This window comes from Bactrocera latifrons, unplaced genomic scaffold, assembly GCF_001853355.1.
Source record: "Bactrocera latifrons isolate USDA-ARS-PBARC rearing strain unplaced genomic scaffold, ASM185335v1 scaffold_69, whole genome shotgun sequence".
Taxonomy (NCBI): Eukaryota; Metazoa; Arthropoda; class Insecta; order Diptera; family Tephritidae; genus Bactrocera; species Bactrocera latifrons.
The window spans coordinates 973,603-989,084 of record NW_017537367.1 but is presented as its reverse complement, the minus strand read 5'-3'; the positions used below and the strand labels follow the sequence as shown (position 1 = coordinate 989,084).

The following is a 15,482-nucleotide window of genomic DNA, read 5'->3' as shown; positions in this document are numbered from 1 at the left end:
GTGGGTTTCTACATTGATTCTAAGGGTATAAGGGAACAGAAAGTGCAAAAAGAAACAATTTTAAAAAATGTTACCCTACTGACTCCTTAATAGTATACTATATATGTATTTGTAACAATAAAAAATTCTTATAAAATATTTAATTTTTATATGATAATTTGTTAAAAATATGCTGTTTTAGACCCGAGGAAAAACATGTAACCTCTTAAAATTCCAAAAGTCTAAGCTCTGAATATTACGCCTCGTATCCAGAAAGAGAGATCGAACCCTGAGTACTGACAGAAATTTTGACAGCCTCGTCTTATTGCTACATTTGGAGTGCTTTTGACAGCCGTTTTTCTCTAGTCCATGAAGTCATGAACGAAAAGTGGTAGTCATCATTTTACAAATAAATACGAAATCGAGGTATTTTTTAGAAAGGGAACAAACTATAGTATTTCTTATAGTATGGCGCATATTTTTATTATCTGCTATGAAAATTGTAAAGGCAGTTCCGACTAACGCAGCAACATTTAGCAGTTCTTAATATAGTAAAGCATGACTTTCTATTTATTTTTAATTTTTCTTTCACGCATGTCAAATTGAATGCCTTTTTTATGGAAACGGACGGTGCCTATATAATGAGTTTGACCTGTGAGCTTATTCGGGTAAAACGGAGYCCAATATTCGTTCGACATAATCCTCCAGCAGAGTCGGTAATTCAAGTAAGCATGAAACGTTTCACACCACRTTAATCCAGTGGATACTGAGCATCATCAGAGATATGTATAGTATAGTGCGCTCACAAGACGTCATGTGGAGCAAAATATCGTAGATCTGCGCCCATRCACTTTATAAAAAATGTTGCAAAAGAATCTCGTTGGTTTGTGCGCTTACCATCAAGCSCGTCACATGTTCCGTGAATGGGACCAAAAATAAACGTCTACCAAACTTCATTTTTAAAAGAAAGCTTGACTTTTTCATATCTGAATTCAAGTACATGGATGCGAGAGACGCTTGACTGCACTACATACTATGCAGTCAAAAACAATCGACTTGCTAATGTCAACTTTGGTAAGCGCATTATCTTCGGCCAGTGGTGTGATCTCTATTATGATGTGATCGTGGACCATTGTGAGTATGTTGTGGGTTTTTATGAAGTCGCTTGACTACGCAAATAAGACTGCTAATGCTAATAATAAAATGTTTTTTTTTTTTAAAGACTTTTCCTTTATCGATTTTCGCGCCTCCGGACAAAATTATATATATAATAAATTGAAGTTGARATATAAGAATTTTATGACTGCAAATATTTCTGCACTATAGAGGTTGCCACCGTATACTTGTATGATGTACCTAATCGAGAGAGCAATATCGCCSGTGAAGAATAAATTAGTCTTAATGGTTGTTTTCCGCATAAATTTGTATGAAATAAACAAAATTTATCATAAAGAATTATTTTGTTAATACTTGTACTATAACGTCATCTAGCGCCAAAGTGCAAAATCTGGGAGATTGTTAACTGTTACACTAACTTCGAGTTAAAGAACGAAGCGGCTAAAATTTCAATATTCCATTCGTTTAATTAAAGTACAAAATTTTTAAATCTCTCTAATTTTATTTCTATATATCGTTTTTATACAAAATTGCTGTTGGTACACTGTGCAACATATATACGCGACGACTATAGCTGCATAGAGCAGGGCTACGAAAAGAGCGGATGCATAAATGCAGAGATGACGAACCGAAAATCCATATGACAAAACGACGTTCGAACGGAAACGCGTATTTAAGAGACGAATAACGGTGTGCAACGACAACTGCAGACAACGGACGGTGAAAGCAGACAACGGAAAGCACTGGCTGCGCATAACTTTAGCAATTAGCAAATGAATTCAGTCAACCAGTAATTTCGTCATCATTCACCGATACACAACTGCGTGCTGGAAGGCTACGAAACGGTGAATTGGCAGTTGCAGCAGTCGTTAAAAGCACTGTTGCTGCACCACGTTATGTGTGTACGCATTTGAGTTGAAGGATTTGTTGCCACATTTATTTGAGAACGAATTTGAATTTTGCGGCGATAATTGGCTATATGCTTCACAATGAAATTGCAACAATTCTCCSCCAACGACCCCCGTTACTTTACGCACGCATATAGCGAAACCAATGKGTAGCACAAGCATTAAATCGTGCTTTGAACAATTTTAATCGATTGATCGATGGGGAGTGACAATACCAGCTGTGCTGTATTGTATTGAAAACGCAAAAAAAAAAAAAAACAACAAAACCTCGCAGAATTGCAAATATAGCGCTGCGGCACAATACTCGTAAGCGATTTCGAGTTAATTGCAAATTTTTGTTGCATATATTACGGCGCATTGCCTGTCATTAACGGCCTATCTGGCAGGCAGCGTTCATTATGCAGCCAAATGGACGTTAGATATCGATAAAGTGGCAATAACAACAACAGCTCACGCACGTAGCGCGATTATCGCCTTCAATTATGTTAATAGCTGCAATGTTGCACGACGCACGCGCGCTTGATTGTGTGCGCTTTCAATGGCTTTAGAGCGGGCGTTGTATATTCGTATACATATATGTTTGTGTGGGTGTGTGTGCGTGTGTGTTTGCATATATGTATGGCTGTGCGTGTACTCACCCCATATATCCTTGCTGATAGCCACCATACTGTCCGAAATGATATCCCTGAATGCCTTGCAAGAATTGATTCTGCACCGCGGCAGCGGAGGCAGCAGCAGCCGGTGTTACAGCCGCTGTGGTCGACGAAGCGGAATATGTTGGCGTTGGCGAATACCAGCAACCGGTGGCGGCCAACTGTTGTCCATAGGCAGCGGCAGCCGCAGCTGCTGCACCCACACTATACGGGAAGCCGGCTGCAGCGGCAGCAGCTGGATTAAGCGCCTGACTGGCGATTGTCTGTGCATTATTCGGATCACCGCTCTCCTTGCCCCACGAACACTTCACAGGCTGCGCATTGATTTCCGTATTATGCACGCCGACGATTGCATGTGTGGCGGCCTCCTTGGTCGAAAAGCTGCACGYATGCATGTGGCATAACAGTAGATAGTGGTAGTCAGCAGGCAGCAACAATAACAATAACATTGCGCGCCAGCATGGAAGAGTAAAGTACAAAAGCAAATAATGAATTAATGGCTTTGCGCGTGTGGAGGAGTGAGCAAATCAGAGAAGTCATAGTTTGCGGTCTGTAGGTGTGTTCGTAAATGTAGGTGTTTATATATGGATGTGTGGGTTTGTGTATATGTGGGTGTAATGTTTGCCAATTATCTTAGTGTTCTGGCGTTGCTAATACTAACCGCACAAATGCGTAGCCCTTATCCTTAAAGACGCGTATCTCCTGTATCGAGCCGTACGGCGAGAAGGTCTTCTGTAGGATTTCCTCGCTGAGCGCGGTTAAGGCGCTGTTGACACCACCCACATAAACGGTGCAATTTGATGGGCTGCTTTGAATGTAGACCTCGTCGAATGTTAATGGCTTAATGTTTTCTGAAAACAAAAACAAACAAAGCAAACAAAAAGCGGTTATTAGTTATTACTTGTTATGAGTTTGGGAAGTAAAGACTATTTTTGTATATATTAAGTAAAACTATGCGAGTGAAAATGGATATATTTGACTAAATATTTTTTTTTTATACAATAATATTTCGAAGAGCACCTCTCGACGATAGCTTTGTAACAGTGTATATAGCGTATAAAGAACAGCTCCTTGGATTAAGCATGATTAATTAGCTATACTTCTATGTCAACTTATAAACTTGTCTTTTTCGTAAAGTGAATTAATGATTATCTTTTTTAAGACTTTGYTTGATCAATATATCTAAGTACATACGTATATGCAAGTAGTTTTTCAAAAGGTTATATTTCTATTTGTCATCTATGTCCTCTTTCTTAATGATGATTTTCGTTTCAGAAAATTGCAACTAATGTCGGATCTACAGAACAAGCTTTTCTACAAGTTCCTTGCATTCGTTTTTTGCTGAAAGTCATCAGAAAGACCCACTGCCGAAGTATAAGATAAATCTGGTTCCCTTTAAAATGTATTGCAACGGAATTAGCTTTTGGCGCCGCCTGAAAATCCAGCAACCTTTCAAGTCGGAGATTCCACCAGGTTTTGCAAAACCTAGGAATTCTAAAATTATTTTGTTCTTCAAAAATCAATGTGGCTTTTGAACCATTTTTTAAAGACTTGGAATAGAACAAGTAAAAAAACAAAAGTTTACTCCAGACAATTACCAGACCTTCGTTATAGTAATAGTCATAAACGGAATCAAAGTATTTTGAAAGTTTGTACATATCATCAAAATGATATCCAATAATCCTAAAATGGATGATTTTCAAGAACTTTTTAATATTGAACTGGTGTTTCAAGTGACCGAATGTACTGAGACTCCATAGCAGACATTACTTTATGTCTGAGAATTTTCAGTGGTGTAGTYACTAACATAATATTGTAGTCAATCTTAACTTCTAGTAAAATAATATGAATATGGAGGATGGGGCCATGTGTAGAAATTCACGTAAGTGAGAAAAGTTCTTTTAGCGCCATTCATTTGAGAGGCTAGAAACGATTCTTGTACATGACTCAGGCAGCTTACGACTTTCGGTCTCARACCAAGTTTCCTCTGTGTACCCAAAAAATATCAGTTTGAAGAYAAGCCAAAGTGAGAATGCGATCCACCCCTTCTCTGGTTGCACACTAGGTTTGGAACCCACCACGTAAAAAGCGCTAACAATGAAAAGAAGAAAACAGCTTCATACAGACGATTAGCAATACTATAAGCTCCGTCATAGTCAGGAAAGACCTTTTCAAACCATTTGATACCAAACTTGCTTCCCGATTAGACGAATCCCTATCGTGCGCCTTCTACAATCTCCTGCTGGAGCAAATAAATCGAGAAAACACAGTCTTTTATAAGACTGTTCAGCTGAGAGCGTACSCCATTGATATTGATATAATTGGCTTTAAAATCTCCTTTCGTCAAACTAACAGTTCTCGCACTAGCGAMTTGGCTCTCACGTCAATGTTGACAGTCATAACTTCAGATAGATAATTTCATCTATCTTSAAATCAGGTTGGTATTAAAACCACAATGTGACCCTCGAAATTCAACGCAAAATAACTCTTGCCATCAGGTGCTACTTTAGACTGAGTAGGCAATTGAGAAGTAAAGTCCTTTCACTACGAACAAATCCTCTTAGTTACTCTTATTTCCTATCCTGTTACCAGCTGGCGGAAGCATAGTTGGAGAAAAACCTCGACTMCGTTGGAGRGATCAGGTGGAAAAGGACCTAGCTGTACTTGGCATCTCGAATTGGATACAATTTGCAAAAATAATAAACGACTGGTGCGCTGTTGTTAACCTGCGCGTAAGCTTTGTCTGCGCCAATAAAGAAGAATAAGAAGTAATATGTTTGTTACTCAAGCAATCGTTGGTGGTGTTAAGTCCATGAGCATTCCAGTACCAGTCGCAGTAACGCACTCTCCGTGTATTAGTACCGATGATTTTGCCTAATGATTTATAGCTTATGGACATGATAAGTAAATTGTAAAAAAATGGCCACTTTTGATGATTTCATGGATGTTTCAGTTCGGGAGCTCAAGTCATCACGACTCGTGCCTTTCCTACTCGACATAATAACAGTAGAGATGCTTAACTTATAATAAAACTGTTCGACTTTTGAAGTCTACTTTTAATAAGAACGAGTATCGAGCTAAGTTTGCTGACTTTTAAGCAGTTTGATAAAACATTTTTGAAATAATTTGAAGAACTTTCATTGCCTTCATTCCATCGTGCTCATGAAAAGTTTTTAATCTACAAGCAAACCAATGACAAATATTTTGTAAAACATGAAACAATTTCATCAAATATGCACCGTCAACATTTTTAATGAAATTTTCAATATAATTACCGCATCATTGRATATGCAAAGGGCACTACAACAAGCATATTAGTAACTGTACGAAATTGAGTATTAATATTAAGCTAGGCAAAGCTGGAAATAGATACCTCTGTATTGAAACTTTTATAAGGTTGCAAATCACATTAAAAATTCATTGCTATAAAAGCATGCAGCAGCGCATATGACATGCACACACACACATTTATATTGGATGTGTACAAGGGAGGCCCGTGCGGCTGCAGTTGTTGGCGCGGAAATGGACTAATTAGCCCTTTTCAGGTTAAAACGAAATTTGCACTATTTAAAGAAGGAAAAAAGAAAATAATGTCAACATCGCGTGTTTATTGCTCAATATGTTTGCGCGCGCGTATGTTTCCTTATGCTGTTGTTATAAATATTCTATTATACATGCTTGGTTGTAGTAAACGCCAGTGCATTYCCCGACGAAGGTATTAGCAAATTACACGTAGTACGAGGGTGGTTTTAGAAGTTGTCTACAAATATTATCGGAAACGAAATAAATTCATCTCCAAGCACACTCTATACTCTAATATTCGAAAAAATTAAGAAAATTTTATTAGTTTTTAGAGAAGATTTGAGCATTTCTGAGGCTCCTTCAATAACATAAATGCGTTAGTCATGAATTTTTACACTTTTGATTAGAAAAAGTCCAGAAGTTTTCATTTCGAATATTGTTTCTTCAAGTTAATGGTTACCCTCGTGTTTTTAGAGGATTTGATCATCAAAGTTTATTGTTTGAATTTTTAGACTTTCAGCCAGTAATTTCTGTTGATCATTCTAAGGCAACGATTCTTTAAAGGGCAAGTTTTACTTTATTTGATGTCTTCTTAATCATATAGTCATATAACTGTTATTTTTATGTGGTCTATGTTTCTCTGCGGTTGGTAAGAACCTTGTTAAGGGAACCCTTACAGAGCTTTGTTTTATCTCCAGTCCAATTAGGTATGACTAAAATGTTTTTTCAATGAAATTTCATTGCCCCTTACACCTGACCTTGCAGAGTGATATGTTTGTCACAAACTTATAAAATTTGTATTCATTGAGCAAAAGCACGCTTACTTTAAACTCTTATCTTATTATTTAAACTGATTGTATAATTCTAGGCATTATTTGAACCGCCACTGTAATTTTTGTACCAAAACCCCTCTGTCCCCCTGTCTAGCTTTTTTCGTCATACATTTCATTGCGCTGCAGCGTACCTTAGTTGTAAGGACAATAATTACCTTGCAACAACAACGAATAAACAAAGTGAATTAACAGAAAAAAAAATCAGAAGTAACTACAACGGCGACAATAAATGCGGCGCATACGAGTGGAATTACTATGAAGCATGCAACAGGGCTTTTTTCCTGCAACTGCTCTCCCACTGTATGGTTGTTATAATGTGCTAATGCCTGACGGTGTAAAAATCTCATGACAAGCGCTCATAGAACGCGGCAAAAGTAGCAAAGCAAAGCAAAAAAAGAAAATGTTATAATAAAGAACAGCAAATATTTCTATACGCTCATATAAATACCTTCATAACAAGGTTGAAATTTATTTAACGCTATTGCCATGCCGCATAGCCAAATATATACATACATGCTAAAACACATGTGCATTGAATGGTGAAAACAATGCAATGTACTGTTATATTGTTTASTGTGCTTTTGGTTTGCTTTGCTGCAGTACCACCACCTTTATGAGCAGTAATTTGCACTGTGAACAGCCACCACATGAACAATATACAAAATAAAATATTGTACAATAACAATAATTAGAATATTTGAAGTTTCTTTGAGTTAGTGGTTTTGGTGGCTGTTCCTCTTCCACACTGTGACCCAATTGACAAATAATTTTTGCGACAAATTCACTTTGGTAGCGCATTTTTTGGGTCTAAACAGTATATACTCCCAATTATATTTCGAGATGCGAGAATTCATAAAAATATATATATTCTTCGAAAATCACTTTATTGTTTCTCAAGATATTGTCTTCGTAAGCTATACACTTTTGCTTGCGTATGAACGAATTTTGAATCTCTGATTGAAGTATCTCCAAAACATGCGTTTTGAATGCATCAACTGCCTCTTCAGGTGTCGAAGAACGTGCAAATCTTAATTTTCGGACGGGAATGAATAGAAGTCCGTCGATTTCAAATCAAGACTTTACCATGGATTCCTCATCAAATTGATGTTTCGTGTGCTCCAAATGCAGATATTTCAGTCTATGTGGGAGCGCTCGCATTGTCGTGGTGAAGAACGCTCAATTTTCGGTGGTTGCCTTCCTTGATTTCTTAAAAGACAATTGGCTAAAAAGGGTTGAGCACCACTCTGAATTTAATGTTTTGCGTTGCTATAGTAGTTCACGATTCATTATCAGTCATGTTGCCATAGGCGTATTTCGAAGCATCGCTGTCGTATTTTTTTAACATTTCCCTCTATCAATCGGCACAAGCGGTTTTTTGATGAGCGATCTGTGTGAAATTGTGTGGGATCCATGTGAAGAAAATTTTTCCACAATCAAATATGCATGCAATATTTATATATATAGTATGTATCATAGTACCACTAATGCCTACWGTTGTCTCARTCGCACGATAAGTCACRTGACGATCTTRCAATATCAGTTTGCRCACAGCCTCAATAGTTTCCGGAACAAGAAATCATTTTAGACGATCTTCATGAAATTCGTCATGTACCTRTATTGATCTAAAAGCTCGATWGCTTTCACCAAACCMTCGCAAAACTTTAGTCTTACATCGCCAAAGACTCWATTAAGTTCATTGAAGCACTGTTGCTGAGATAACGTACGTCGAARRTTGTAAAAGTAATAGYGCGAAAATGCTAGTATGACATTCCACGAAGAAAAAAACTACAAAATTAAAAAGTCCTATCCCAAAATTCTACATTGGATCCGCCCCAGCATATAAGTATGTACCTGCATTGTTTATGGAACAATTATATTTAATGTSTGGCAAGCACGCTTTTATTCATGCAATTTATGCTTAATGTATATTTAAAAAAACGTCGATTTAAGTTTTCTGCTATTAAGATCTGCTTCTCTTTATGATCTAGTTGTTACCTAGCAAACTATATGCTCTGAGTTACAGGGCGTTAAAAAATAACGTTTTAGGTTTCTAAAGCGTACGTAACGTTTATTGGGAGAAAAGTTGTAATTTTACAAAATAGTTTTTATCTGAAATCTATAACGGAAATTTGCAACTAAATTTCCAGGAATATTTCAGTAGCCGAAATCTTTTGTTGACTTTAAGTGATTTGTTGATAAAATTTTGCTATCAATAAAGCCTACACATTCTCTTTGGATTGACGTCTGGTGACTGTGATGTCCAATCTATAGTAACAATATGGCTTTCTTATTTCAACTGAGTAAAGATTCTWATCCTATGGTTCGGATCATTGAATCTTGTTTCTTCATGGTTATTTTTACCAGGTTTATTTGACCTCAGTAAACACAGTTCTTTTCACGTAACCGTTGTACGTATCACTAAAACTAAGTGAGATTGATCAAATCCAATAAAAACTGTTCAAGCCCCTAGGTACCAAATATTGAGAACTCAGTACCTATAGTTTACTTTTTACCACAAATATCGGACAATGTGTGCCTTATACAATTGAAATTCGGAGAAAATCCTTTGCTGATAGAAGTACGTCTGTGTATAAAAAATTAGTTCAATCATGTCAATACTTCCCTTAGCTCTCATATACTTAGACAACGATTTTCGAACTTCCAAGTGACTTTACACCGCATATATCGACAAATATGTGAGTTGTCTCAAGGAAAATGAGAGTGTGTTTCAGTAATTACAGTGTGTCTTTGTGCCTTAACTGGATTGGCCAACAACTTGTCTTAGCCCCGTTATAACAGATATATATATAATATCGGAGTGACATTACTCCATTTAGAGTCGGTTGCACACAGCTCTTAGCTTTTCATTGCTTGATCAATGTATATTTTTCTTAGTAGGAGTCAATTTCTTAATCCAATCAAAAATCCAATTCTTTCATTACAAAAACTACTAACATYTTTGCTAAACTTCAATTAAAAAAACGGCGTTATTTTGTCCATGCTTATGTTTTTTTTTTTTTCAAAGATAGGTCATTACAAGGGCCATCATTTAGTTCAGAATTTTTTTTACGTCACATCTATGGCAAAACCCGGAATAACTATCACAGTTTAGCGCCGCCGTTTCGAATTCGAAAAATATTTAATTTTRCTGTGTATTCACGAAAGGCGTATAAATATACCTTTAGTTATACAGCAATTGCTATAATTTATTATTTACCAACCGAAAATATGGATCACAAATAATATATATAAATGCTCACATTTAATGAAGAAATTAAGYACTTTAGCTTCAACTTATATTATATGAGCAATCACAGGCACATTAGCAACTATTTTAAAGTCGCTTTAAAGGTGTCATTAATTTATATTCAACCTCCATTARGCAGCACCGCCTTGCAATGCTCATCGCTCATCGCACATTCACGACGTGGGTACAACGCCCCCGCTGATTTTTATGCCAGTTGACAGTGCGCTGCTTGCAGCTTGCCACGTGCGCTACGACTGGGGTAGCTTTTAGTGAGGGGCGGAATACACGTAAATATTTAATGGTGACTTTTAGAGTTATTTCCGGTAAGCAACTTACTTACTACAATGCGATCGGGCCAGCTGCTGCCGATTTTGTTGTTATATTTGCCATACAGTTATTGTTGTTGCCTATTCCCAAAGCTCTAGCTAGAGTGGCGCTCTTGCATAAATTTCAACCTTATCCATTTAGCTGCATGGCGCTTATCAGAAGCGTCATTATTATTATTATTATCAGCATCATCAACGGCATGGCCGCCACTGGGGGGCTACAGCAAAGTAGCAGCASTAGCGGTGGCAGAGGCAGTAGCAATATTGTTCGATGACTGTAAGCTATAACAAAATCCAATAGTGGCRATACCAAAGCGGCAGCATCATCATTTTTACTATGAATTCAATTTTCGATTTAGTCCCTCAGCTGAAGAAGTCCGCAAACACACACAGACACACACAGACACACATTAACATACATTTTGCACAATTCCTATAAGCTAGTTTTTTAAACTTCTTTGCGCTTAAGTTTCTTTTTTAGCTACTTTTAGCATTTGGTTGCCTGCTGGTAGCGCGCTTGTGGATGCCGCTGCCGTCCTGCTGCTSTGATAGCTTCCGGTATAAATTCGAACGGAAATTCAATTCAACTTCCTTTCAATAATAGCATTTTAATGCTTACAACTCTGTTGCTGCTGCTTGCGCTATGCACTTGAGGAAGGTCAAACAACCTCCTTGCGAGGCGAGTGTTGCTCTCCTGATGTTATGTATTATTTATGCTGATATTGTTGTTGTTGTTGCTGCTGACGGTGTTGCTGCTGAGTGCACTCAGCACTCACTCGGCACTTTGCAATTGACAATGTGTTGTTACTGTTGTTGCTACTGTTGACGATGTTTTTCTTGTTGTACTAGTACTATGTACATTTGTTTTGTACGCAGTATCTGTTGTTGGTGTTGTACTTGTTCTACCGGACGATGCTCGTAAATCGAAACCGTTGACGTTTCTCATCCGCTCGGCTTGCCAGGTGCGCTCTGCTTTACTTAGCCGAGCTCAGCTGCATAATGTCGTTTTGCTCACTGGAATTTAATGCTTTTTACRTTTGTTGAACGATGAGCCAATTAAATATGAATATTTGCAAATGTTTTGTTATAAATATATTGTATATTTTTATGTATTTGTGTATTTCAGTGAGGAGTGGAAAGGTTAAAGTTATGGGGTAGGACAAAATTGCTTTTGTAGGAAACACTCGTTTTTATTTATAAAGGCATGAACATTTTGAATTATGCGTCGCAGCACTTTTATTGCATTTATATATCTATATTTGGAAAGAACTTATTTTAAAGCGCTTGTRCTTCATAAAAATGTATTGTATCTTGGTAAGCTTTGTTGATAAAACTCAATATTTTTTGCTTGTCAAATTTTTAAAATAAAATCATTTTCGGATATTTATTGAATACAAGTCCTCCCATTTCACTATTCATCATCAAAATTTTTCAATATTTATGTTAARCAAATAAATTTAGGACAATTTGTTATTTTATTTTAAGTTATTTTAAGCATGGGCTAATAGCTAAGATTGTTGGTCACATTTATGCTGGTTCAGAAATATGCAAAGTCCTTTTACACCCGATAATAATTTTAATTGACACAATTAAATTCAGTCCTTGCTCGCTTCCTTGCCCACCAATTTGTTGTCATTTTCCTATATTAAGTCAAGTTTTTTTCGATTATATTAAAAAAGTTCACTAATACAAAAAAGATTAAAAAAATTGATTGATTATTGAAATTYGAATAAAAGTAACACTGTAGAGGAAGGAAAAAATATAGTTCCATTCATAAGAAGTGAAATTCCGAGCTACGATCTTCATAAATGGATGCTCCAATGGATTTTAGTCATTTGGTTTACTTTGCACTTCGTTAGGGAATTTTCTGGCAAAATTGGGAAAGAGTAACATTCGTAGGCATTTCTAAAGTAAATTTTTTACTAAAATATCGAACATTATGCCTAAAATGTAAATCTGATGGGAACAGAATAGGTATTTTAAAAAATTTWCTGAAAAATCTAATTGTATGTTATATATTATTTATAAATGTTTTCGAGTGTGTTATATCCAAAATACCACCTTGTGTAACTAGAAATATACTAACAAGAACTCATTAGCTTTTCATGAGAGCAACGCTAGACCACACATCTTTGATGGCTCGGCAAAGCTGAGAGAGAACTACACAGAGAACTAACAAAGTTGGTAAAAATACGCAAGCTTTCGCCGAGAATCCAGACAATAATGTCTCTAGCAGAAAAGTAGTCAACAAAAACGGTACACATTTGCTTCAATAAAGTTCATTATAAATAAAAAAATGAGTTGAAGTGTGATTAAAAGTACAAAAAAAACTTTTTTGACTAAGTAATATAAGTGAGGGACCATGGAAAAGAAGCTGATTAAAAGTTGAACGTATTCAACCCCAATAAAACGTACGGCAGTAAAAGCTAAAATACATACATTTTACATTATTTAATATATAAAAGGATAGGATCAAGACTTGATTTGTACTTTATTCTTACCGTAAATCGAAGCCACTGGATAGATATTATAAAGAATCGAAAGCGTTTTCTACACCCTTGTCTATATTTTTCTTGAATTWTTTTAAGCTAGAAGCTTGAATTGTAATTGAGCAGCAATTTTCTAAATTTTATTGAAAAAACAACCTGCTGTAACCCAAAACATTAGGGTGTTGCTATTTAGTTTAAATTTAATTGACATTGTTTAGAATACCATTTCTTACGAGTAGTCAATGCACTAAGGCGCAAGAAGCAGTCMTTACTTATTTACTCAGGTTACTTTTTCGAAACTGTTATTCAGTTTCCACTATTTACAACACTTTACTCTTGTCTGTTAAGGTGGGAAGGCAAACACGAGAAGAAAAAAGTTTYTTGAGGGTTTCCTCGTTTGATAAATCTATGGAAAAGTTTGAACACTTTGGCTGAACTATCGATGAGCGGAKGAGTAATTGAATACATTGTTCTAAGAAGTTTATATAACTCTACAAAAGATGCGTTCCAATTCTCAACACACAGCAGATTCAATTTAAAAACTGTGTTAGTATGACATTGATTAGATATTTAGTGCGCCTAAATGTATACCTCAGCTACTAAAAGCTATTACAAAGCCATTTRACAATAAAAACAACAACCGAAATCAAAACAAAACGGAAAACTTTTCGCACGCGCAACTTGAACTCGATATAAGAACAGTGTTGTAAACACGCAAACAAATAGGCTGACACATACACATACACGYGTGACGTTGTGTATGGGCAAAGTTGTGAAGTACTTTGAGTGTCGTTTAACCAGGCGTACTTTGGTAATGAAGTTACCATGACCAACGACCGAAAACGGTGGTATTTTTGGCTTTTGTTTTCCCATAATAAACTACCAGCACTCCGTTAGAGCTTGTTGTTGCGCCTAAAATTATGCCATACACTCAAAAATTGTGAACCTAATTGTGCGCAACCTTATGAAAAGTTTGATTTATTACGCTGAATGGCTGCGTCAGCGCTTCGTGCGCCGGCAAGCACATAGCACTAACACCAACTAAGCTAGCAGAGGGKAGGACGCGCAGCTTTCAGGTGCGTCAGCCGCCGCCGACGCTGGCGTCCAACGAAGTCACAAGTCAAATAGTTGTCGGAGCAAATTTGTCATTGAAATATTCTGCAGGTTAATTAAGTTATTACAAAAGCAGGTGAAGTAGTCAATTGAGTGGATGGCAGCTGGCGGGTGGCCGGTGGCCGGTGGCCGGTGGTGTGCCTTTGTCGGCTATTGGAATTTCTTAGGCGTTTACACGCCAGTTAGACAGCATGAGTGCGCGATTTTGTGAGCGTTTTGTATGCCTGACAGATGTACAGTTGTGCGTGATGCAGGTGATCTCGGTGTCGGCAATTTGTGAAGCGTCATAAAACATTGAAAGCGTTGAGCTTTATATAGTTGCGGCGTTGTGTTTGTTGTTATTTTTGATTTCACTGAAAGATATTGGTGAGAATTTATGACTGCGCTTGACATTCGCTGACTTTTGCGTCAGTGAGGGGTGCACTAAATTTTAAAACAACAAGTACAATAACAAAAACGCAGAATAAAAGTGCACAAATGGACGGGGTAAACACAAAAAATGTTTATTAAGCGACTTGAAAGCAATAACAAAGTAAGCAGCACAGCAGCACAACACCAAAGTCGTAAAACTTTGTAGGAAAATCAAGAAAGTTCAAATAAAGTAGAATAAGTAATAAAAGTAAAATACAGCAACAGCGACTTCAAGGGTCCCAGCCAATAAATTGAGATGCCCTACCACTAAAGTGGAAAATGTGGAAAAGGAAGCACAAGCTAAACCAAACAGTTAGTTMTATATGCCTGTGTATGAGGTAGTTTGCATTTAAGTGCAACGTTTACACACAAAAGTGATCATAAAGTGCGACTAACGGTATTTTCTCTTTTATCTATTTAAATATTTCCATTTTCATTTATTGCTGTTATTTATTCCGAACATTTCGCCTTCAACTTAGCTRTAGGTGTCATAAAATCTAGCTGCCACAATTGTCATCTGAAACCTGTAGATGTTGGCAGCACGAAAGCGTTAACATAAAATAGCTCAAAGAGGTAAGCAAAGTGCCAAGGATGAAAATATAATAAATAAAAAGGAGTGGAACAAGCAAAAAACAAAAAATAAAAAAATTAAAAAATAAAGCTAAAATGAGAAGTAAACATAAAAACTTGACAGGCACAATGAAAACTATCAAGTCAGACTGGCACATTTGTCAGCGCTTAAACGTCAGCGTCTAATATTGCATAAGGTACAGCGTGTGGCCAATAAAATAAGTAAAGGCTTATAAAATTTAAATGTTGAGCAGACGAACGAAAAGCGCTAAAAGGTAATTGCTGGCAGTGCTTGACAAATATGCTGACAGTAAC

General features: G+C 36.7%; 1 protein-coding gene across 2 annotated transcripts in view; it reads right to left on the bottom strand.

The window, feature by feature from the left end:
* The window catches only part of LOC108975725 (nucleolysin TIA-1), a 114,493-nt gene that overhangs the window by 11,337 nt on the left and 87,674 nt on the right, over positions 1–15,482 (bottom strand). For both annotated transcript variants that reach the window (XM_018944421.1, XM_018944422.1), the window contains exons 5-6: positions 3,318–3,507; positions 2,642–3,037 (exon numbers count right to left, since the gene is read on the bottom strand). In XM_018944421.1, the coding sequence (XP_018799966.1) occupies positions 2,642–3,037; positions 3,318–3,507 (586 nt within the window). The remainder of the gene's footprint in view (positions 1–2,641; positions 3,038–3,317; positions 3,508–15,482) is intronic.